General features: G+C 48.6%; 1 protein-coding gene across 1 annotated transcript; it reads right to left on the reverse strand.

Moving 5' to 3' along the window:
• Positions 1-5,280: 5,280 nt before the first annotated feature.
• On the reverse strand, positions 5,281-23,697 carry PACC1 (proton activated chloride channel 1). The gene is made up of 8 exons (XM_083175606.1): positions 23,232-23,697; positions 20,715-20,808; positions 19,243-19,452; positions 17,185-17,339; positions 13,228-13,370; positions 10,564-10,708; positions 8,782-8,889; positions 5,281-8,072 (listed from the first exon to the last, which is right to left on the reverse strand). The coding sequence occupies exons 1-8, from the start codon at positions 23,265-23,267 to the stop codon at positions 7,911-7,913; spliced, it is 1,053 nt and encodes a 350-aa protein (XP_083031732.1). The 5' UTR covers positions 23,268-23,697; the 3' UTR covers positions 5,281-7,910.
• Between the last annotated feature and the right edge of the window lie 56 nt (positions 23,698-23,753).

Here is a 23,753-nt window from a genome sequence, read left to right on the forward strand (position 1 = left end):
TAATTCCAACAAATACCCTCTCCTCCTCAATAAAAGGAGACTTTTATCAGTACATTTTTTATTAAAAAAATGTTTTTCTTTGTATGGTATCGGCCGTTACCTATTATATTGAATATTAAATTGTATATGACACATTGCTTATCTATGTTTGTTATCGTATTCTATAAATGTTATTTTGAATTTACTAACTGGCTATAATTCTTACCTAAAATCAGAGCGCTATCTTTTGTTTTCACTTTTGTCTTTGCTTTATTGGGAATGGTGATCCCATTAAGTTAGCAGCTGGATTAGTTGGTCTATTGAAATATATTTTGTTATTAGCGCTTATTTACTCTTTCCTTCCTAACTGCCATGTTACAGGCGGATTCGGTATGAAATCCCAACGGTCAAAATCCCGAATGGGTCATAATACCGACAAGGACAAAATCCCGACATTTAAAATACTGACAAGGACAAAATCCCGACATGGTCAAAATACCGACATATAGAATGTGCTGGTGAAACGGTCATCATGGCTTTGGGTCGACAGGTCGCGAGGTCGACATGGGTTTTTTCAGTTTTTTGACCCGAATGTCGACACGGACACAGTTGGAGGTGAACCGCAGCCCCTCGCACCACGCCCTAGTGGATGGTAGGGCATGAAATAGCGCCTGTCGGCATATGTCGGGTCAAAAAAACAGTGAAAATACCCATGTCGACCACGCGACCTGTCGACCCAAAGTCATGTTCACAGTTTCACCTGTACATTCTATATATCAGTATTTTGACCTTGTCGGGATTGTCGGGATTTTAAATGTCGGTTTTATGACCATCGGGATTTTGACTGCAGGCTGTGTTTGATAAATGACAGGAGCTGGTTGGATGGTATTTTATCTCTCTCCACTGCTTAGTACATATGCCCCACTCTGCTCTCTGAAGATTATCTGTAATGTCATCCTATTATGTACTGCAATTTTTACTTGGAATAGATGCACTTATTTTTTAAGTCACGTTTTGCTAGCTATTTTGCGTCCTGCTCCGGATGAGGCCCTCAGGCTGCATCTCCGCAGCGCCCCTTTTGCACAAGGCTCAGATCGCTGCTGAGCGCTGGGATTTCAGTGGTATTTTTTTGCTTTCTTATTAAACAAATCTGAAAAGTTCATGGTTACATGGAGACCGTCTGCAGCAGTAGCCGGGGATCGGCGTAACTAACCAGGAGCATGGAAACTCATTCACATTTCTTTGCATGTAAAGCAGTTTCACAATGCCTGAGGCACCTGAATACATTAAGTCCGTAGCGATCGGGAGATGCTTGGCAGCTGCAATCGGCATTTCATATCCTCACAGAAACATTTGTGCAGTAAAAGTACATTTGTGATGGTTTCCCACACGTTAGAGGCAGCCATTTTGTGGGTGTGGCTGCTGGGAGCCTCCTGCAATGCAGGTATGGTCAGGCACTTACTGTACTCCCCTCACCTTTAGGTTGCCAATAAAGAACCAGTCGACACTGTTGGAACACCGGTCATTCTGGCTCCCCCACTCTACAACTCCCATATTACGAGCATTGGGAGGGGTGTGGGGGGGGGGGCTACTGTTCTGTAATTAAGACCAGGTGTATGTGGTGGTGAGAGGACTGCAGGACAGGAGGAACTTGGCTACCTTCCTGTGGGAATGGGAGGGTCACCCTATTTTCAGAAGCCTCACAGTCATTCCTGGACAGTAGGCATGTACAGTATGACGCTGGTTGGAAGTAGATAGCACAGATGGAAAATCCTGATGGCAAACCTTGCAAAGGAAGATAGCCTCGCTGAGTCAGGATAGCCTACGCGGGGTAGAGTGGACGGTCATCGTTGGCACACTTGGCCTCAGATCTTGTGCCAACTGATCGGAACATATCCAAGGCAAGGGCAGGGGAGAGAACATGGATATATTCACTACTCCTTGATCAACTAACGGTTCCTGGGGCCGATCTTCACAGCTTACCAAACCAACCGGAATCAGACCCCCAATCTCAATACATACAAATAAGCACAGCTAAACAGAGCACCCGCATTGGCGTACTAACAACCACGCTCATAAGCATACCTTCAGTGGGGGACTGACTGTAAGATACAAGGACATGGTAGCAGAGCGGTTCACTCTTGGACGCATACTTGGCAATGGGGCCTTCCTCCTTCAGGCGTGTTCCTGTCCACTGTAGCCCCAACCCTAAGATGACATGTCCACTTGCTCCATGTAATGATGAATACATGATTCAAGCAAACTAAGAACAGGGGCCCTACGTGATCCTGATGCTCAGTCCAGGTTCAACCAGGGGCTTCCATGCAGCAGTCACATCTTCCCTCAGCTTCCAGCATCTTAGGTGCAGGTTTTCACCTGGAGAACTGTGGCCTGCTTAAGGTTTCTTTTTGCAGAGTCCATGTCTACATCAGGATTTCCGGGGGTCTTCACTGACTCCACCTCTGTCAGTTCTATCAGCCTGGTTAATGTATTTTACAATGGCTGCTTCTTCCCGGAGTATCTGACATTGACATTGATGTATTCTCCCTTCTCTGCTCTTCGGTGTAACTTTGCAGTGGACCAGCCACCTCGCAATGGTCAGGGTAATGATGTACTGGCCACAATTGGCTTGCTACAGCCATCTTGGATTTGTTCTGGAGTGGCTCACTCGCAGCGACACTTTAAAAAAATGGGTCCGTGCGATTGGCATGACCTGAATCTCTGTGGATTAAGGCCCGTACCGGTGCTTGGTCCACTGCTGAACCGGCTCCAGGCCGGATACCAGGCCTGAAGCTTCTGCCACACACATAAGAGGATGAGCTTTGGAACACTCTATGACACCATCGGCCATCTGAGCAACCCTGAGGCCAGGAAATGTCCTTCAGAAGACAGATATTCTAGCATTGGCACTCCCACAAAATGGTGTCAATACACCCCCCAAATGGCTGCAGACTGTCCATCACCAACTGTATGCAGCTGCACTGCGCCTGACCATGCAGGATCCATCCAAAAACTTGATTCAGGCCCCCTATGCACAATTTGTATTGATACACCCAGGGCTATTTTTCAGCAGGCTCCAGCAGGAACTGAGGCCCTTATTCTAGTTCACTCTTTCTGACAAAATATTTCTTAGATGGACAAAACTATGTGCACTGCAGGTGAGGCAGGTGTTACTTGTGCAGAGATAATTAGATTTGGGTGGGGTTTTACACCTGCCCCCCTGCAGTGCACATGGTTTTGTCCATCTAAGAAATATTTTTTCAGAAAGAGTGAACTAGAATAAGGGCCTCAGTTCCTGCTGGAGCCTGCTGAAAAATAGCCCTGGGTACACCCACATAAAAGGGGGTAAGTGGTGATGTCGCATGATGCAACCAATCATCTTCTAACTAGCATTTATTCCATTCTGTAAAAATAATAGGAAGAAGCTGATTGGTTAGGGATGACATTGTTAAAAAAGGTCAAGACAAATTTTGACCATGTGTGACCATGATTAGTGCAAACGTAGAACCTCGCGCCCTCGTTTACCAATCATAATCCACTTGGATGGTAAATGAAGCAAAAGTTGAAATAGAAATAAACTTGTGTTGACCTTTTGAAATGGTCGACCATAAACGGTTGACCTTGTACCAGCCAACCTAGCAACTGTCTATCCAATGGTGGAACCCGGTGGTTGTTATGAGCAACTTCTCCACTCTTTACAAACTTTGATACATCTCTCCCTTAGCTGTTACCAAGGAAACCTGAATTAGAACCCAGACTCCGGGTGGCATGCACTAAAGCAAAAATGCTGTGAATACCCAATTTTCAGGGGCAGAGGGAATCGCCAGCAAAACCTGGCAATACCCTATAGAAGCCAATGGGCTTCTCTCCGCATCGCTGTTTGAGGGATCCGTCACGTTACTATAGGGTGCAATATGTTGTGCAATGTGTTGGTCCAATGTGAAAGGGGTGGGGGCAGCATGGGTTCCGGGCTGCATGAAGCATCCGGGGGCTGTGGGGAGAGAGGGAGAGAGAGAAAAAGCACTCTCAGCCTATCAGCAGCAGGCCTATCTGCTGTTGTTCGCGGTGTCCGTTTAGCGCTTCCTGTAAACTGCGGACTACCAGCCGCGACGCTGCACCCACAGCCCACAGGCGTTTCACGCAGCCCGGATCCTACGCTGCTCCGTTAAAAAAAAAAAGGATCCTGCCCCCACAGCTTCCCAGGAATTACATGGGATAAATCACATGCGATTTATCCCTCCCATGTGGAAAATGGCACATCAAGTGCAAATCGTAGTGGGCTCTCCCGGGCAGCTGCCAGAGGAGCTCAGGGAAAATCAGGTCCAATGTATGGGGGCCTTATGGTTTTCTGAAGATTGGCCTCACAATGTGACTGCATTTCACAACTTTGTGGGCCATGGAAACCTGTGCGCAGTACAAAAATCAATATAGCCCGTCAATTAATGATTAAAAAAATAAAATAAAATTGTGTTTACAAATAACAATATTCAACAATAAAGCAATTTAAAAGCTTAAGATTCTTTGTTCACACTGAAAACTGTCTCAGATGAAACTGGAACAATTTACAAACCGACCCAGAATCTAACAACTTAAAGATGGTTCCTTCAAGCTCAAATTCATTTTTTTCAAATCAAACTAAAATTTGAGGATTTCTGGCAAATCTTAGAATTTGAGAGTCAAAAGGGATAAATTTAGTAAGATGGGAATTTTATTGAAGATGGGATGTTGTCCAGATATTACTTCATTGTGTAAAGGCCCATACATACAGCAGTTTTGATTGATTTTCAATTGAAAATCACCTAGTGTGTATGGGCCATCGATGCCCGACTAGCGATGATGTGCGCTCCCGCATCATCGCTAGCAAAGTCTCCCATCTGATGGTTTTACCATGATTTACTATGATTTACCATCCATCATCGCTGTGTGAGTATGGCTGCCGGACTGAAAGATGAGACACTTTCAGCCCGGCTGACTGCCCGCTCCCTCCCCCTGCCCCCCAGCCTGTGCATACTTTCCCTGCTGCAGTACCCACGCCACCAGGCTCCGCTGCGCCCGACTCTGTCTGCACGGCCAGGCCACACATCCCTGCATTGTTTAATGGAGCATATACACGCCACTGTCCGCCAATGCATATTTATAAGCCAGTAATATACACATTGATGTGTATGTATATGCAATGTATAGATTACTGGTGCCACTGCCCACCAATGTATAATTTTTATGGCGGCAACATACCCACAGTACCCCCCTGTCGGCGGCCCTGATGAACATGAGGAACGGCCTTTATGACATGTGTCACTTTTAATAATAATAATTTTATTTGGACAACAGGCACATCACAAACACTGAATATAATACAGAAGATGTCAGTAATACAGCAATAAAACCACAGACATAAAAAAAACCATTGCGCACACAGTAAGCATAATGCAGGCAGGTGCAGGCATTTGAGGTAATAACTTCCACGGGTTGAGTATTCCACCCTCACAAGACACCAGATGAGGCAGCCATCTTGGACGCACTGCCTGGGATTATCCTGGGTGGAATAGGTAACCCTAGAAGCGATGAATCAAAATGGAGTGATTGCAGTGACCTAATGCTCATATTACGGTTCCAACAAAAGCATCAGCTCCATGGTAACCTTCTGGGGTGCACTGTATAGGTCCCCGCTGGCAGGGTGTGTAATCAGTGGGGTACACATTACAGGAATAGCACACGGTGGGGCAGAGGTATGCGGTTAGAAAAAAAAAAAACAGAACACATTTGCAGGTGACCAATGGAAGGAGGGAGATTGGGAGAACATTATTTTGAAATAATTATAAATGTCCTGGTCTCATTGGACCACTATGAGAACACGGGGAGCACACTAATGTCCAATGGGAATATGCCTGCTCTCCCACCACTGATCCCTGCTGACCGAGGGGTAGGTCTGGGGGCAGTCCTGACATTCTCAGCCAGAGGGGTAGCAGCCCTGGTCCTGGTGTTCCCATGGATGGGGGAGGAGAGGATACATAATGAGCTTTTTTCTTGATGTTGTTCAATGTTTTTCAACTGTTTTCTTAACTCTTCATTTCCAAACGCTGCGAGATATGAAGGCTCAGCCGTCCCCATACTGCAGCTGAAGACACACTATGGCAAAGTAACACAGGCTACAGGTGAGGCAAAGGACAGTGCCAACTGTGCCCCAGTAAAAGCACAGAGACCTGAACTCTGCACGGAGAACTAGAACGTCTTCTCCAGATATTACATTGAAACTGAAATATGTTGAAATAATGTAAATTTTGTACAACTACATTTATTTTTTAGCATTTTTTAGTTGAGTGACCTTTGCCTCTTACAAGGAGTGTAGTACCTACTTAGCCTGCATGTGGCACTGTAGCATTCTCCTCGTACAGCCGTAGCTGCGAACAGTGACCCCTGCTGGCTGCAGAATAATATGTGCAGTCCTGCTTACATTGTTGATGCCGACTTCTTTTAAACGTATCAAATCAACAAATGTATTTTCAAACAGTGATGTTACTGTGCTGTGATTGGGTATGGAGCTCACAGGGTGCAATTATTTCCTGTCACCCATGTAACACTCTCAGCACATAGCTGCTAGTTTTTGTAATGTAATACTTGTAACATTTATTGCTATTTTTCTTTAATGTGATACATTGGGGCAGTTGGCCTGGGGCCCCCCTCCCCCTGGAGTCTAGCCTTACAGTCTGGGGAGACTCACCTAAAGATGAGGTCACCTAGACATGGTGGGTGGGCCCACATATTATTTATGCTAAGCCCCTCATTTATGCTCTATGGAAAATTTAAGTTTTATTCAAATTATTATTGCAACGGGTGTGCGCCTTCAATTTATCTTCTTTCTGTGTGGAACTACAAGTATCAGCATGGCAGCACCTCTCCTTGTTTGGAATTAGCGTACGAGTCTAAAACAATTCCCCATCTACATGGGTGGTTCAATAAGTCAGGTAACAAGACTTCCCCGCCAGGCCAGAACAGGTGACCGCTGCTTCCCCTCACGGCCATTACACTGTGCCTTACGGTACACGGTCACACATTTGGGTGCATAGTAATTTCCTTGTCTAAAGGGCAAATCAGCAGCGCAGATTCATCACCAACTTGTCCATCTCTTTGGATCAATGAAGAAGCTCCTGGGTGGAAGGTGCCACCATGTCCTGGATTCTGGCGTGGAAACTTATTTAGTCTATAGGACTTGCTGTACCATTGGAACAAATGCTTAAACAAGCATGGGGAAAAGTAATCTGTACCTTGGCCATAGTAATGATTATACGTATATGTACGAGCTGAATAAAGGAATGCAATAAGAGGTTGCGTTACCTTATTTACTAAACCACCCTCGTATTTGTCTCCTCTATAAAATATCACCAATGCTCTTCTAGGTAGTATATTTTCATACATCCATGAAGTATCTTGTATATAATAGTAGGGTAGTAAATACTTAAAATAAATTTAAAGCTCTAAAACTTTACCATTCTCCTGGCCTGCGGTGCACCTATATTGGGGCGGCATTGATTCTGCCAAACGCTGACTTTGGACCCGTACCATTACCGATGGTACATACACATCCACATTCCTGTCGGACATCTTCCACGCTACTGTAAAAATATATTTTTCTTTTGTTCACATTTTTTTGGGCCTATCTGCTGCTCGTCCAGCGCCGGAGCCCACAGTCAGGGGGCGCGGTTGCGCTGTTGTCATTTTCAATTGAGGTTATCTGGCGCTGCTGCAGAACGCTTATCGCACCTTCCAGTTAGGATTTGCGGCGGCATCAGCCACCTGCTAATCTACTTCTATATTAAACCTAACTAACAAAAAAGAAATACAAGTTATTGAGTCCCAGACGAGCAGCTCAGTCCATGCCTAATACTCCTATGGTAACACGGTGAGGGCGTCCCCGACCTCTATCCACGACCTCAGCTTATGTGGTTCAGCTCCCGCGCCCTCTTCCTCAGGTGCCGCTTGCGGATCTTTATCATCCACTTCACGCTGAGCTTGGCAAAGTCCGCAGCTTTGAATAAAACCAGGAAGACGCCGCAGAGCAGAGCGATCATGCTCCAGGGGTTGGCGGTGATGATCTGCGGAACGAAAATGAAAATCGGGAAAGGAGATGAGAGACGAGAAGATGCGAGCGCAGGAGGAGCAGATCTGTACGGGTTCTGCTACAGATGGCTCCACCCACCATGTGCTTCTCCATGCTCGCTGTTGGTGCCCCATAAACAAAAGAACACGCTTGGAAACGCGCAGACGTATTTGCAGTAGTGTGGTTAGCTGGTGGGGCATTTACTCCTATTGCCCACACCGGTGACGTCTGACATTTCCTGGAAGGATTACACATATGTAACCTGCCAGCTCATTAACTCAATAATTACTTTATCTACCAACAACCATGTCAGCATTTGGCATTGACGCTGTGCTACCAAGAAAGTAAATGTCAACATATGGGGCCCATACACTTGTGCTGGCAATCCTTCGATCCCCCCATTCCACCGACTGGATGCGCCGATCCAGGAAATGATGATCAGCGATCAGTTGGTAGATCGGGGACATAAAAGAAAGGTCCAGATTGCGCAATCCTCGCTACGATTTTTAAGCATATTCCCATAACATATGCTAAGCCACATATACCCAACCAGCTACATCTGTCTCATGCAAGTCAGACAAAGGGAGCGGAACACCTGGGTGTGGCAGGTTACAGCCTTTGGGCGATGCGCATATTGTGTTTCGTGATGAATTACGCAAGTACCATTTCAGTCCTCAGCGCAAGAGACCATTGATTATACTCACATCCTGGATTTCCTGAATGTAGGGATCTTTCCATTCAAACACCACAAAAAATAACTGGTCTCCCACTGCCGCCGTCGGTCTCCGGTCGATGTAATTCACCACACTCGTCTGCAAACAGGAAAAGCACGATTATAGTGCAAACTGATTCACTTTAGCCTCCACATAAAAAAGGTGGACAAATTGCTATGTAACAGAGTGGAGCAGGCCACATGTGGTTGGGGTTACATTGGTGGCATTGTGCATAGATCAAAGCTAACACTTGGGGATGTTGGGATATTAGGTTGATGGTAGAAAAAGTTCGACATGAGCTTTTCACCTTCTTTGTGGGTGTCTGACACCTGAGCACGTGGATTGCCAATTAGTGGATTATATCCGCTTGCCATGCTTTGGATCCAATTTACTGTTCCCAATTGGAGTCCACGTTTTTGATAAAGTATGAAGTTTAAAAAAAAAAAAACCATCATGTTGACATTTTAATGTGTCTGCCTTTTTGGGTGCTGGATGACTGCCCGACAGTCAGGATTCCAACAGTCAAAAACATCGGAATCCCGGCTGTTTAACCATTTCCCTGGTACTCCCGAGAATTTTCCGGGGTTTGCTTCAGTGGCTGGCAAACCCGGAAAATTCGGTGGAGTGCCTGCGCTTACCCTTGCCAGGCAGCGCCGCTGAGATCAGCGCCGTACTCAGCTTCGGCGGCTGCCTGGCACCTGCTGAACTTGCAACGTCACGCCACACATAGCCGGGCTGCCGGAGGCAGGGCCGGGCAGCGGCTATTTACAAAGATCAGCGCCGCCGTCCGGACCCGGGGACAAAGTGGTGGGGTTTTTTTTAGGGAGCGCTCCGCAGAAAAAACTCGCCCAGTGTCCCCAGTAGTGCCAGTTACATATCACGTCCCCAGAAGCGCCAGTTACATATCGGGTCCCCAATAGCGCCAGTTACATATCGGGTCCCCAGTAGCGCCAGTTACATATCGGGTCCCCAGTAGCGCCAGTTACATATCGGGTCCCCAGTAGCGCCAGTTACATATCACGTCCCCAGTAGCGCCAGTTACATATCACGTCCCCAGTAGCGCCAGTTACATATCACGTCCCCAGTAGCGCCAGTTACATATCACGTCCCCAGTAGCGCCAGTTACATATCACGTCCCCAGTAGCGCCAGTTACATATCACGTCCCCAGTAGCGCCAGTTACATATCACGTCCCAGTAGTGCCAGTTACATATCACATCCCCAGTAGTGCCAGTTACATATCACGTCCCAGTAGTGCCAGTTACATATCACGTCCCAGTAGTGCCAGTTACATATCACGTCCCAGTAGTGCCAGTTACATATCACGTCCCAGTAGTGCCAGTTACATATCACGTCCCAGTAGTGCCAGTTACATATCATGTCCCAGTAGTGCCAGTTACATATCATGTCCCAGTAGTGCCAGTTACATATCATGCCAATAGTGCTTTTAGCAACAAAAATAAAAAAAGTACATTCCAGAAACTATGGTTTACAAAATAAGGATAAGGACTCAATATGTACATATGACTGTAGCTCCCTCCCACCCTTCCTGCACTGACACTATTGAGGACAATAAACAACGCATTTTGCATCATCAGGACTAACCTTACATTATAAGGTTAATACACAACACTGTATGCCTTATGGGTCCGTCTGTGATGGAGCATCCTGTACTGTACCTACGGCCACCATGCGTCTACCCTTTGTGTGACTGTTTGAGGCCTGCGTGTTCAGAATGAGTCACTGAAGGATACACGTTTCGCTTGCATCTCACCTCTTGCCGGAACTCCACGGATTCACTCCCATCTTCCTCTGTGGTCTTCACTAAGGACATTTTCACCCAAGTGCGGAATCCCCCAGAGAACTTCCAGCTGGAGAAGGAACTCTCACAGTCCTGCATGAACTTCTTCTGGTCTGCACTGAATGAGGACACACATTTGCTTACTCTGTATCTTCCCTCTTCTATTCCCACCACTCTGTCTGTTCCAGAATTCCCGGTCTTGCTCCATAAGTGCTGAACAGAACAATTCCCTATACAAATACTTTTTAGAATCCCATCACATTTATGTAAGACTTATTGTTTACACGGTGCCAAATGCTCAAAAGTCATCTTTATCTATGCAGCAGCAGAACGCTTGTGATGCCGGGGAACGGTGATGTTTGATGGCTGCGTCTGGGGCCAGATCTCCTAATGAACAGATGGATCACAGGAAGATCCCAACTGGGGCAGCAAGCATGGTGCAAATAACCAATATAAACTAAATGCTACAGGCTCTCTTTCCTAACACACCTGGGGTAGATGCTACAGGTTCTCTTTCCTAACACACCTGGGGTAGAGGCCCAAATCCTCCAGCACTCAGTTGCAAACCAAGAGAAAAGATGGCAAAAAACGACTTCACAATGAAAAAAAGCCCATCCAGGAGAAAACCCACCAACAGTATGGAACCAACAGTACCATTCACTGCTAACAGTAGGGAAACACCGGAACCCTACACTGCCATCAGTAGTGAACCACCGGAACCCTACACTGCCAACAGTAGTGAACCACCGGAACCCTACACTGCCAACAGTAGTGAACCACCGGAACCCTACACTGCCAACAGTAGTGAGCCACCAGAACCCTACACTGCCAACAGTAGTGAGCCACCAGAACCCTACACTGCCATCAGTAGTGAACCACCGGAACAATACACTGCCATCAGTAGTGAACCACCAGAACCCTACACTGACATCAGTAGTGAACCACCGGAACCCTACACTGCCAACAGTAGTGAACCACCGGAACACTACACTGCCAACAGTAGTGAGCCACCAGAACCCTACACTGCCAACAGTAGTGAACTACCGGAACCCTACACTGACAACGTTTGGAAACCACTGGAACCCTTCACTGCCAATAGTAGGGAACCACCGGAACCCTTCACTGCCAATAGTAGGGAACCACCGGAACGCTACACTGCCAATAGTAGGAAACCACCGGAATCCTACACTGCCAATAGTAGGGAACCACCGGAACCCTACACTGCCAACAGTATAGAATCACCGGAGCCCTACACTGCCAACAGTGCATAATTAGAGGAACCCCTCACTGCCAACAGTAGAGGACCAGCAGAATCCTTCACTGCCAACAGTAGGGAACTACCTGGACCCTTCACTGCTAACAGTAATGAACCACCATTAGCCTTCACTGTCAACAATAGATAACCACAGGAACCCTTCACTGCCAACAGTACTGAACCACAATAACCCTACACTGCAACAGTATTGAACCACCAGAACCCTACACTGCCATCAGTACTGAACCACCGGTACCCTTCACTGCCATCAGTAAGCAACCACCAGAACCCTACACTGCCATCAGTACTGAACCACCAGTACCCTTCACTGCCATCAGTAAGCAACCACCAGAACGCCTCACTGCCAGTAGTGATCAACGCTAGGGGTCACATGTGCCATTGGTAGCACCATTGAGGAACACGTCCTTCTGGAAACACACCTAGTGCTTTTGAAGGAACCATTCCACCAATAAGACAGCCATAATTGCAGCGGCAATGCAGGGGCACAACTAGTCTTTATTCAGGACAAAATTTCCTGGCCTGTTAAATCAAGGATCGTTCAGCAGCAAGATATGGGCCATAGGCAATAAAGCGACGCCAGCTTAAAAAAACACAACACATTTTGATGAGTACTTTATACTGTACCCTGATTGTACAATGCTGGAATGTACTGGATTATTATAATCCTACTGGAGTTTATAGACAGATACTGCATCATCTGTCACCCCTGGAGGCGCCTGTAATAGGCACAACTACAGTATGACCAGGAAGTGAGCTGTACAAAGGTAAATGGGCCAGGTGTGTGCACGTGCCTGTGTTTATACAGACATCAGCAACTGCCACAGAACATAACACCCTATTCTCATCCTGTTCATCAATTTATATTTATCCTACGCCTTAGGCTCGCTGCCACAGACGAGTAACCTGCGAGCCGGGAGAACAAAGGACTCATTTAGACTCTGCTGCACTTTTATAGACGTTCCTTACCGAGAACAAGAGCGTTTTGTCCGAGTACCGGCATCATCCGGCAAATACATTAATTATTGCAGCGTCCTCATCAACGGTACAATAAACACAGCAGCATCAACAGAAAGGCTAAAAACAATGCTTCGAGTCTATAACCTCATTCCAGATTCCGTGCCCCCCCTTGTTCCACCTGTCTCCACCGCACGCTCCGTTTATGTGTTCCAGAACTATGGTGCTGCGGCACTGTAATATATGGTATTATGTAGTCAGCAACTTGTTCACGATTTTCTCAGCAAAGTGCATTTTATAAAGCAAAGAAATCAAGGTCAGACAATTTCAAATCAGTTAGAACCCTACAGTAATAAATGTGATCCCAGGTAGAACAAGGCCCAAGTCACATGATCACAAGTACGCACCTGGCTAGGAAGTCCTTGTAAGAAGAGAAGAGCAGATAGTCGATCGCGCTGAAGTCTTGTTCCGTCTCGTTGAGGTGGAATTGCAGGTAGACCAGTTCCCGCTTCCTCACATCGCGGGGTCCTTTGATGATGAGGGCGTGCTTCTGCAAAACACGAGCGATGTGCGCAGGGCGTCAATCAATATACCAGCAGTAATATCCAAGGTAAAGGGACAGACACCCTCATACCAAATTACGTCATGTAATGTGTGACCGATCCTTTCCAACATAGCAGTACATGTTATAAAAGGGTATCCCCCAACCACAGACATCAAGGCACACTGACAGTTCAGGTTTTAAGGATAGCCATATTTGAGCACCGGTGACTTAGTACCGCAGTTATTTTGATTTAACCATCTGTGCTCAAGTAGTGTTATTCTTAAATCATGGACTGTTGGCGTTCTTGAGGACTGCGGTGTAGGTGTATGAAGCAGTGATAACGGAGGAGAAGTGATAACGTGCCTGGTACTTTATCACCGGCCAATCAGCTCCTGGCTGTTAAGTTACAGGCTGGGTTTAAAAAGGTTATAGCAATACTGACCCTAGGTCCTTTAATACAGGCTCTGCTTAGGGTTTAGACTCAATTATCAGCAGATAAATAATAGGGATAGTCAGTCCCTTATACACAAAATAGTATCTGCTGGTGTCATTATTTGAAGCAGTTCATACATATATATGTGCCACTCACGATTGATGGGAGATTTAAGTCCTACTGCAATTCAGCGCAGGACTGAAATCTCCCATCAATCGTGAGTGGCACATATATATATATATATATATATAAACTGACACACACACACACACACACACACACACACAAACACACACACACACACACACACACACACTTTTCCTAGGGGCAGTATGGATGGTGTAATGGTTAGCATTACTGCCTCACAGCTCTGAGGTCATGGGTTCGATTCCCACCATGGCTCTAACTGTGCGGAGTTTGTATATTCTCCCCGTACTTGCGTGGGTTTCCTCCGGGTACTCCGGGTTCCTCCCACACTCCAAATATATACTGGTAGGTTAATTGGCTCACAAAAAATTAACCCTAGAATGTCTGTGTGTGCATGTAGATGTGGTAGGGAATATAGATTGTAAGCTCCACTGGGGCAGGGACTGATGTTCCAATATCCTCTGTACAGCGCTGCGGAATATGTGTGCGCTATATAAGTAACTGGTGATAATAAATAAATAATAGGGGGTGGATTATTAGATAGACGTATTTCATAGGTCGACACCAAAAGATTGACATGTAAGTGGCCAACAGGATCAAAAGGTCAACATGAGGTTTTTATTTTTTTTTGTCGACATGGACCCCCCAGTTAGTGTAACGCTTTGCTCGCCACGCTTCAGGCCTGGTGCCGTTCTCCGCTGTAGTTCACGTCGATGGTGAAGTACGAAAAAGTCAAAATGACGAAAAACAATTGTGAAAAACTCGTCAACCTTTTCACCAAGAATTACATAACGACCTTTTGGTGTCGATATATTAACTGTTTAGACCCTGTAGATCTATCTACCGGAACCACATTGCCTAACACCCCGGCTGTCCCAATGATACCCCAGTTCCGGTGTCCTATTCTCTGTAATATTACAGTACACATTACGGAAATTTTTGTAACACGGTGTTGTTGCTTTTTATTTTATTTTACAGGTTCACAAACAGTTGGGGGCAATATTCCGTCATAATCTGGGTTATATTTGCAGGCCCAGGATGTGAGCAGTGCAGTTACCGTAACGGTCTTACAATGAGCTGTGAGATGTGTACAATAACTGGGGGGGGGGGGGGGGGGGGCAGACACTAATAGCAGTTACTGTAGTCCTGAGCTTCGGGAACCTGTCATTCCTGTTCCAGGACACGTCCCTGTACGCACACGCTTGAACACTAGTGCTACACACACAAAGTATTGTAAAACACCTTCACATACTTAAATGATATAGGGCTATTACTCTGTGTGACTATCTATGAAGTCACTAAGAAGCAGTGACATCAGTGAGGCAAGAATCACGCTGCCAATTTATCTACAGGGATTACACAACACATACAACGGAAAGTTACCCTGACACATTCCTAGTAACGCTACAGTATTTGTTAGATTCTCTGGACCCCCACTGCCATCTAGTGGCCATCTGGTGTAAGGGAATACTGCTAATTCAGTGCAAGTATTTGTCATACAGTAGGTCACTATTCATTGTGTAGAGCAGGGGTGGCCAACCGGTCAGAGGTAAAGAGGCGAAAAATATCTGTAGTGAAGCTAAAGAGCCAACAACATGCGCGCGCCCAAAAAAGGGGCGTGGTCTATTTGCACCCCTTGGGTGGGTGTGATACACATATGCCTCCAATAGTGCAGTGTCATATATACATATGCCCCCAATGCCCATTGCACATATAATACCCTTTGTGGTCCCAGTAATACAAACAATGCCCCCTTTGGTGCTGCTAATTCCTATAATACTCCCTGCTGTGCGCCCCTGTGGTGCTCCTAATACATATGCCCCCTGCGGTACTCATAATCCATATAATGCCCCCTGTGGTGCCCAGGCCCCAATACATATAATGCCCCCCTATAGGACTCACCAATTGGTCCTCTTTGTTGATAAGAGAAAGCTGGGGACAGTGAAGCTTAGTGCTGCCTCAGCTGCGCAGGTGCTTCTGTGTGTGGCAAAGAAGGGTCCTTCTCCCCCTTTTGCAGATGCTGCCGGCGGCTGGGAGGGGAGTTATGGACACGGCTCATTGATGGGGGAGGGGGTTAATGATGCGGGCGCGAATGGCGGGGGCAGGTGCCAACATGGACACTGGTGGGGGTACGGTACAGCCAGCAGGGGTATGCGAAGAACGCTGCCGGCAGGGGTGTGGTGTGGCTCTTGAAGGGTGACATCCGTCCGCACCGCCCTAGTGAAGCCAGCCATTGCATTCTGGATGGCAGACAGAGCAGGAGGTGGAGGTGCGGAAGACGGAAGTAAGGCGGGAGCCGAGGACACTCTGCAGTGACTGTGGAGATGCTGCTGACAGTGCCGGCATCCTCCTAGCGCGACGGCAACGGCACAATGCTTATGTGGCCGCGGCCTGGCAGTGCTGTGCATTCCAGAGCCGCAGATCAAAGGAAGAAGAGCCGCATGCGGCTCGCGAGCCGCGGGTTGGCCACCGCTGGTGTAGAGCAATACAGCATATCACAGGCTACAATTGTGCTGTGTCATTTCAGCTTTCCCCAACATGCAAAGCATAGGAAGACCCATCCTACATGTCCCAGCACCGCTATTGCCAGACAAGGAGAACTAATGAAATGTGCTTTAGTTATTCATTGAATTATTTATGTAATAAATGCTCTCTATTTTATACTGAAAGCTCAAATCATTAGTAATCTGCTGCAGGGCTATAGGTCATTATTTCCTGGGCTTCCCAGCTCGCGTTACACTGCAACTACTGTGTAAGATGTTCACTTCAAATACACCTTACAAAAGTAACTGTTACATGCAGACCTGTCCTCACTGACACATCACTCATCTCCTGATATACTCTGTGCTGCTGGGGATCCTGCTCCTCCCACTATATAACTCTCAGTCTGTGACTTCCTGCTGCCTCCATTCCCCTCCTCACATCATGTCACTGCCCCTGTCACATGCAGACCTGTCCTCACTGACACATCACTCATCTCCTGATATACTCTGTGCTGCTGGGGATCCTGCTCCTCCCACTATATAAAACTCTCAGTCTGTGGCATCCTGCTGCCTCCATTTCCCTCCTCATGTTATGTTCCTGCCCCTGTCACATGCAGCCCTGTTCTCACGGACACATCACTCATACCCTGATATACTCGGTGCTGCTGTGGACCCTGCTCCTCCCACTATATAACATATAGTCTGTGACTTTCTGCTGCCTTCTCACATCATGTCACCACTGGCATCTTGGATTTACCATGGTCTGGTTGGTGAATGGGTCGGTGTAGTTGATTCTCTGAGTGACACAGCGACTCTCTCCTGGCTGTGCCGGATTCCTTAGTGGTTGGATGTGGTCGTACAGATGGTGCTCACAGCTCAGCATCTGGGCTTTCCCTGGGTACAGAGCAATACCTGCAACAGGTGAGAGGCCTAATGTTACACAAGCTGGTAGCGCGGGAGGCCAGTGAGGACAGACTGGAGGGGAGCAAATGGTAGTGCGGGAGGCCAGTGAGGATAGACTGGAGAGGAGCGAGTAGGTAGCGCGGGAGGTCAGTAGGGATGCCAATCCCGGGGCATTTTTTCAATCCCGGGAATCGGGATTGAAAAATGCTCAATCCCGGGATTCCCGGGATCGGCATCTCTAAATCAGTTTAGGCCAAAAAACACGCTACAATAAAACAAGAAGCCCAGTCCACCCCCTGCTTCAGCCGCCCCGCACATTCATTTACTTACACCGGTGGCCAGGAGCAGGGCAGACAGGAGCGGGAGGCGGAGGCGACGGTAGCAGCAGCAGCAGCAGAGCTGACGGCTGACGCTGCCAGGTCCAGTCCAGCGGGCGGGCAGCAGAGCGAGCGGCCGACGCTGCCAGGTCCGGTCCAGGTCAGAGATGATTCTGGAGCAGGTATGGGCAGTCCGACCTGCGCAGCGTGATGGTCAGAGGTCACGCTGTGCAGGTCGGACTGCCCATACCAGCTCCAGACTGCAGTCTGGGGATCAGGAACTCCTGGGTAGCGTCTGAGCACTCGCTCAGACGCTGCCCGGCATTAGATATGCGCATATAATCCCGAAATCCCGGGATTGGAAGATCCAATCCCGGGATTCAAATCCCGGCGTTTTTTAGGCCAAATCCCGGGATCCCGCGATTGGCCACCCTAGAGGTCAGTGAGGACAGACTGGAGGGGAGCGAGCTGGGAGCGCAAGCCAGTGAGGACAGACTGGAGGGGAATGAGCTGGGAGCGCGGGAGGCCAGTGAGGACAGAATGGAGGGGAGCGAGCTGGGAGCGCAAGCTAGTGAGGACAGACTGAAGGGGAGTGAGCTGGTAGTGCGGGAGGCCAGTGACGATAGACTGGAGGGGAGCGAGCTGGTAGTGCGGGAGGCCAGTGACGATAGACTGGAGGGGAGCGAGCTGGGAGCACGGGAGGCCAGTGAGGACCGACTGCAGGGGAGCGAGCTGGGAGCGCAAGCCAGTGAGGACAGACTGCAGGGGAGCGAGCTGGGAGCGCAAGCCAGTGAGGACAGACTGGAGGGGAGTGAGCTGGTAGTGTGGGAGGCCAGTGACAATAGACTGGAGGGGAGCGAGCTGGGAGGCCAGTGAGGACAGAATGGAGGGGAGCAAGCCGGGAGCGCGGGAGGTCAGTGAGGACAGAATGGAGGGGAGCAAGCTGGTAGTGTGGGAGGCCAGTGAGGACAGAATGGAGGGGAGCGAGCTGGTAGTGCGGGAGGCCAGTGATGACAGACTGGAGGGGAGCAAGCTGGGAGTGCAGGAGGCCATTGAAGACAGAATGGAGGGGAACGAGCTGGTAGTGTGGGAGGCCAGTGAGGACAGAATGGAGGGGAGCGAGCTGGTAGTGCGGGAGGCCAGTGAGAACAGACAGGAGGGGAGCGAGCTGGTAGTGCAGGAGGCCAGAATGAAGGGGAGCGAGCTGGTAGTACGGGAGGCCACTGATGACAGACTGGAGGGGTACAAGCTGGTAGCGTGGGAGGCCAGTAAAGACAGACTATATAGGAGCGAACTGGTAGCGCGGGAGGCCAGTGAGGACAGACTGGAAGGGAGCGAGCTGGGAGCGCGGGAGGCCAGTGAGGACAGAATGGAGGGGAGTGAGCTGGTAGCGCGGGAGGCCAGTGAGGACAGAATGGAGGGGAGTGAGCTGGTAGCACGGGCGGCCAGTGAGGACAGACTGGAGGGGAGTGAGCAGCTGTCAGCCCTGGCACAGGGATGTCTGATTATATAGTTGTGTTACCCTTGCACGGCGCTGCAGACCCTTTGTGGCGCCTTATAAATAGGAGATAACAATATAAGCACATGTTGCTCACCAGGTGCCTCATACACGTCCACCTCTTTGTAGGAGACGGACATGACCGGGTGTTTCAGCTTGTCCCTGAAGTCGGCTATGGTCTGGTAGACCAGGAACACCGCTACGCCCATCAGGAGCAGGTACACAAAGATCAGCAGTACGGAGAAGACGTTCTTCAGGCAGGTCCGGCTGAAGCGCACCGGAGGGCTGCTCACGTCCAGCTCTTGCTCTATAAAAGGAAAATGAAAGGGTCCATGGTGACTATTAACATGCTGAGTGTACCCCAATGTCTTCATAAGCAGCAGGACTTGGTCTAGAGATGACGGTCCTGAGCTTCCCACACCTACCCACAGAACAAGCAGCTCTCTTTTTGCACTATTAAGAATGGCTGCTCGATCTGTCTCCCCATTACATACAGCTGTATCTCACCCCCTTACATGACACACACCTTACAGCTGCAGTGACATCACCGGTCCTGACCCCTGAATCCACCACACTCTGCACAGCAGGTACCTTGTCCCATAAACACTATGCTCTATATTAAACCAGATCACTCATTTCCACCCTTCTGAGCGATATTGTATAAAATATTGCATAGTGTGTATGCTATATATATAGGCACGCAAGTGTGCTCCCACGGGTCATTTACCATGCGCTGTAGAGGTGAGGAAATGCAACATTAACACTCCCCCCTCAACGCTGAACACCCCCTCCCACTCCCAGCCGACTCGACAACCCCTCTTACCTGTCAATTGCTTTGCTTCCAAATCCTCACCGTGTGTTCCACCGGTTGTTTTTGCAGATGACAGAACCATGCTGCACTGCAGGTGGGGCAGATTTAGTATGTGCAGAGAGTTAAGGCCCCCATACACTACGCAATTTGGGCCCGATTTCCACCTGATTCTGGAGGATCGGTCCGAGAAATCGTGTGAAATTGCCCAAATTGCATAATGTATGACATCCGATCTGATCCGATGCGCGGTCCAGTGCACATCGGATCAGATCGGGAGGTCGGCTCTTATGTGCAGCCGTCAGTGCGGATCTTATGTGCAGCTGTCAGTGCGACAGGGAGCGAGGTCCGGGGGGATTGGGGACCAGAGAGCAGGGTCCGGTCCAGGGGAGCTACAGGCGGTGTAGCGGCAGGAGATGTAACGGCAGGCGGGGAGCGGGGACCAGAGAGCATTCTTTTGCATAGGATTTTTTCTATTTTCCCGCCGCTTGCCGCTCCCTGCCCGCTACCTCTCCTGTCGCTACCCCACCTGCAGCTCCCCCGGACCCTGCTCTCCCGCTACTCCCCGGGTTTTCATGTGATAAATCGCATCTGATTTATCACATGTAAAAAATGTCACATCAAGTGCCAAATCTTATCAAGCTCTCACGGGTAGCTCCCGGGGGAGCTCTGGAGAAGTTGTTTAAATCCAGTAACTGGAATGTTGTGGCTCTTAAAAAGCTCTGCATACAGTAGTACATTCGGCCCTTGGTCTTAATCACCTGGCGCTGTGGTGGAGTTGGCGTCATCCTGCTCGTCTTCCATGTCCTCCAGCATTTTATCGTCCTCCGGAGGTTGTTCTCTCTCTTCACTTAACTGTGGACAACAACAAAAAGTCTAGAATATTTAAATAAACCCAGTGTAGGATAGACAGCCTCTAGATGGTCCTAACCCCATGTAGGACAGGGTTAGACTGACCTACCCTATGTAGGACAGACGGCCTCTAAATGGACCCAACCCCCCCGCAGGACAGACAGCCTCTAGATCCGGCATGTACAACCTGTGGCCCTCCAGCTGTTGTGAAACTACACATCCCAGCATGCCTTGCAATAGTTTTAGCATTCCCTAATAGCAATATTATGGAAAGGTATGCTGGGATGTGTAGTTTCACAACAGCTGGAGGGCCGCAGGTTGGACATGCCTACTCTAGATGGTCCTAACCCCATGTAGGACAGACAGCCTCTAGACTGACCTAACCCCGTGTAGTACAGACGGCCTCTAAATGGACCCAACCCCCTGCAGTACAGACGGCCTCTAAATGGACCCAACCCCCTGCAGGACAGACAGCCTCTGGATGGACCTAGCCCCGTGTAGGACAGACAGCCTCTGGATGGACCTAGCCCCGTGTAGGACAGACAGCCTCTGGATGGACCTAGACCTGTGTAGGACAGACAGCCTCTGGATGGACCTAGACATGTGTAGGACAGACAGCCTCTGGATGGACCTAGACCTGTGTAGGACAGACAGCCTCTGGATGGACCTAGCCCCGTGTAGGACAGACAGCCTCTGGATGGACCTAGCCCCGTGTAGGACAGACAGCCTCTGGATGGACCTAGCCCCGTGTAGGACAGACAGCCTCTGGATGGACCTAGACCTGTGTAGGACAGACAGCCTCTGGATGGACCTAGCCCCGTGTAGGACAGACAGCCTCTGGATGGACCTAGCCCCGTGTAGGACAGACAGCCTCTGGATGGACCTAGCCCCGTGTAGGACAGACAGCCTCTGGATGGACCTAGCCCCGTGTAGGACAGACAGCCTCTGGATGGACCTAGCCCCGTGTAGGACAGACAGCCTCTGGATGGACCTAGCCCCGTGTAGGACAGACAGCCTCTGGATGGACCTAGCCCCGTGTAGGACAGACAGCCTCTGGATGGATCTAGCCCCGTGTAGGACAGACAGCCTCTGGATGGACCTAGACCTGTGTAGGACAGACAGCCTCTAGATGGGCCTAACTCCATGTAGAACATACAGAGTTTATTTACTAAAATGGGAGTTCTATTGAAGGGATGTTGCTATGGGCAACCAATCAGATTATATTATCTTCTAGAAGGTGCTAAATAAATAAGTAAATTCTGAGTGGTTGCCCGGTGAGGCACGAGGTTACTGCGATGTCCTATCCCAACATTGACACCTCTTATTTCCTGCCTCAAGTGTCCTTAGGGGCACTTCCTGGAGAACATCCGATCGCTCTGGTGCTCTAGTGGAATGTTTAGCACCATGGGCGAGGAAGGAAATCCCAAGATACAGTATATATATATATATATATATATATATATATATATATATATTCCTTTACAAGTGGTCCGGCACTGCCCCGTAGTGTTTGAAGATAAACCTGCCCGGGTGCTCGCTCCGTTGTCAGCTTAACAAGCTGACCACATACAACCTTCCCCAATGAAGAACGTCACTCCAGGTCTTTTTCAAAATAAAGTGCGGTTTTTACTGATGCCTACGGCGTTTCGGGCCAAGCCCGTCTTCAAGCCCGAGTATGTCCTGAAGACGGGCTTGGCCCGAAACGCCGTAGGCATCAGTAAAAACCGCACTTTATTTTGAAAAAGACCTGGAGTGACGTTCTTCATTGGGGAAGGTTATATATATATGTGGGACCCACAAACCTTGTGTCCTCAACTTATTTACCTCTAACCCTGCCGCAGTGCAGATTGGAAAATCTTACGAGTGCCCACCCACCTTTTCGCGTGCGTGTGTGTGTGTATATGCACACACACAATGTAACATTCCCTGCAGTATGTGGAGCCTCCTATCAGAGCAGGGTCACATTACCAGCCAGTATAATGATACAGGGACACATTTATTATTGATTAGGAGAGGAAAGTGACACCAGCCTCTGTCCCCTCCGGAATGACACCAGCCATTATCACTGTATAATATACATACAGTAGGGTGCTGGTGGTAGAGTGCAGCTGGGCACATGAAAATGACACACAGCCACATATACACACACATACTACAATAACATGCTAAGTACAAGGGGCTGTGATTCCAGGATACGCAGTACAATAATGAGACCACTGTTGTCTGCAGTCTGTCTGTGCATCCAAGAGCTTACACTCTCATCAGCAGCAGAGGGAAAAAACCAATATAATAGGTACAGTGGTGGTGGTGGTGGTACAGACCCTGGCTGCGGTGCTGGGGGCAGCTACAGGCAGCTGGTACTATGGGGCATGTCACAGCATGGACCTGTTGCAGGGTGATCATGTATGTAACATGAATGTAGTTACCTCCTGGTAGGACCTGGAGATCTCCTTCCTGATCATAGTAGTGGGAAGGCAGAGGGGGTGGGTGCAGCAGCAACAGGAGGGCACAACAGAAGCAGCAGGAGGCACAGGAGGGCACAGCAACAACAGCAGGAGCAGCAGCTCTCTCCCTCTATCAGCAGCCAGCAGGTCCGGTGCTGCTCTCCCTGCAGATGTTGCTTCTCACACACAGAGGGATCATGTGAGCCTGGGACTGGGCCTGCCCCGGAGGCTGCTGGGAGATGTAGTCCTGAGTGTACAAACTTTTCTCCCATTCAGAGACAGGCTCTCCTGCTGGTACTGGCATGCTGGGACTTGTGTTTCTACAGCAGCTCATGCACAGACCTGCATAGGAAATATTATATATAATATATATGTATGTATGTAGAATGCACTTGTGTGTGTATGTATATTATATGTATGTGTGCACATGTATGTATATTGTTGTATGTGTGTATATATTATATGTATATGTCTGTGTGTGTGTATGTATGTGTATGTCTGTGT

The sequence above is a fragment of the Crinia signifera genome, chromosome 3 (assembly GCF_055691185.1).
Source record: "Crinia signifera chromosome 3, ASM5569118v1, whole genome shotgun sequence".
NCBI lineage: Eukaryota > Metazoa > Chordata > Amphibia > Anura > Myobatrachidae > Crinia > Crinia signifera.

Excerpts from the sequence above, each read along its gene's own strand:
- PACC1 (XM_083175606.1), bottom strand. The coding sequence starts at position 23,267 with ATGATCAGGAAGGAGATCTCCAGGTCCTACCAGGAG. Across the intron at positions 17,340-19,242 it reads GGACGTGTATGAGGCACCTG|GTATTGCTCTGTACCCAGGG; the intron begins GTGAGCAACATG and ends CACCTGTTGCAG. Across the intron at positions 8,890-10,563 it reads CCGTGGAGTTCCGGCAAGAG|ACGAGTGTGGTGAATTACAT; the intron begins GTGAGATGCAAG and ends TCCTGTTTGCAG.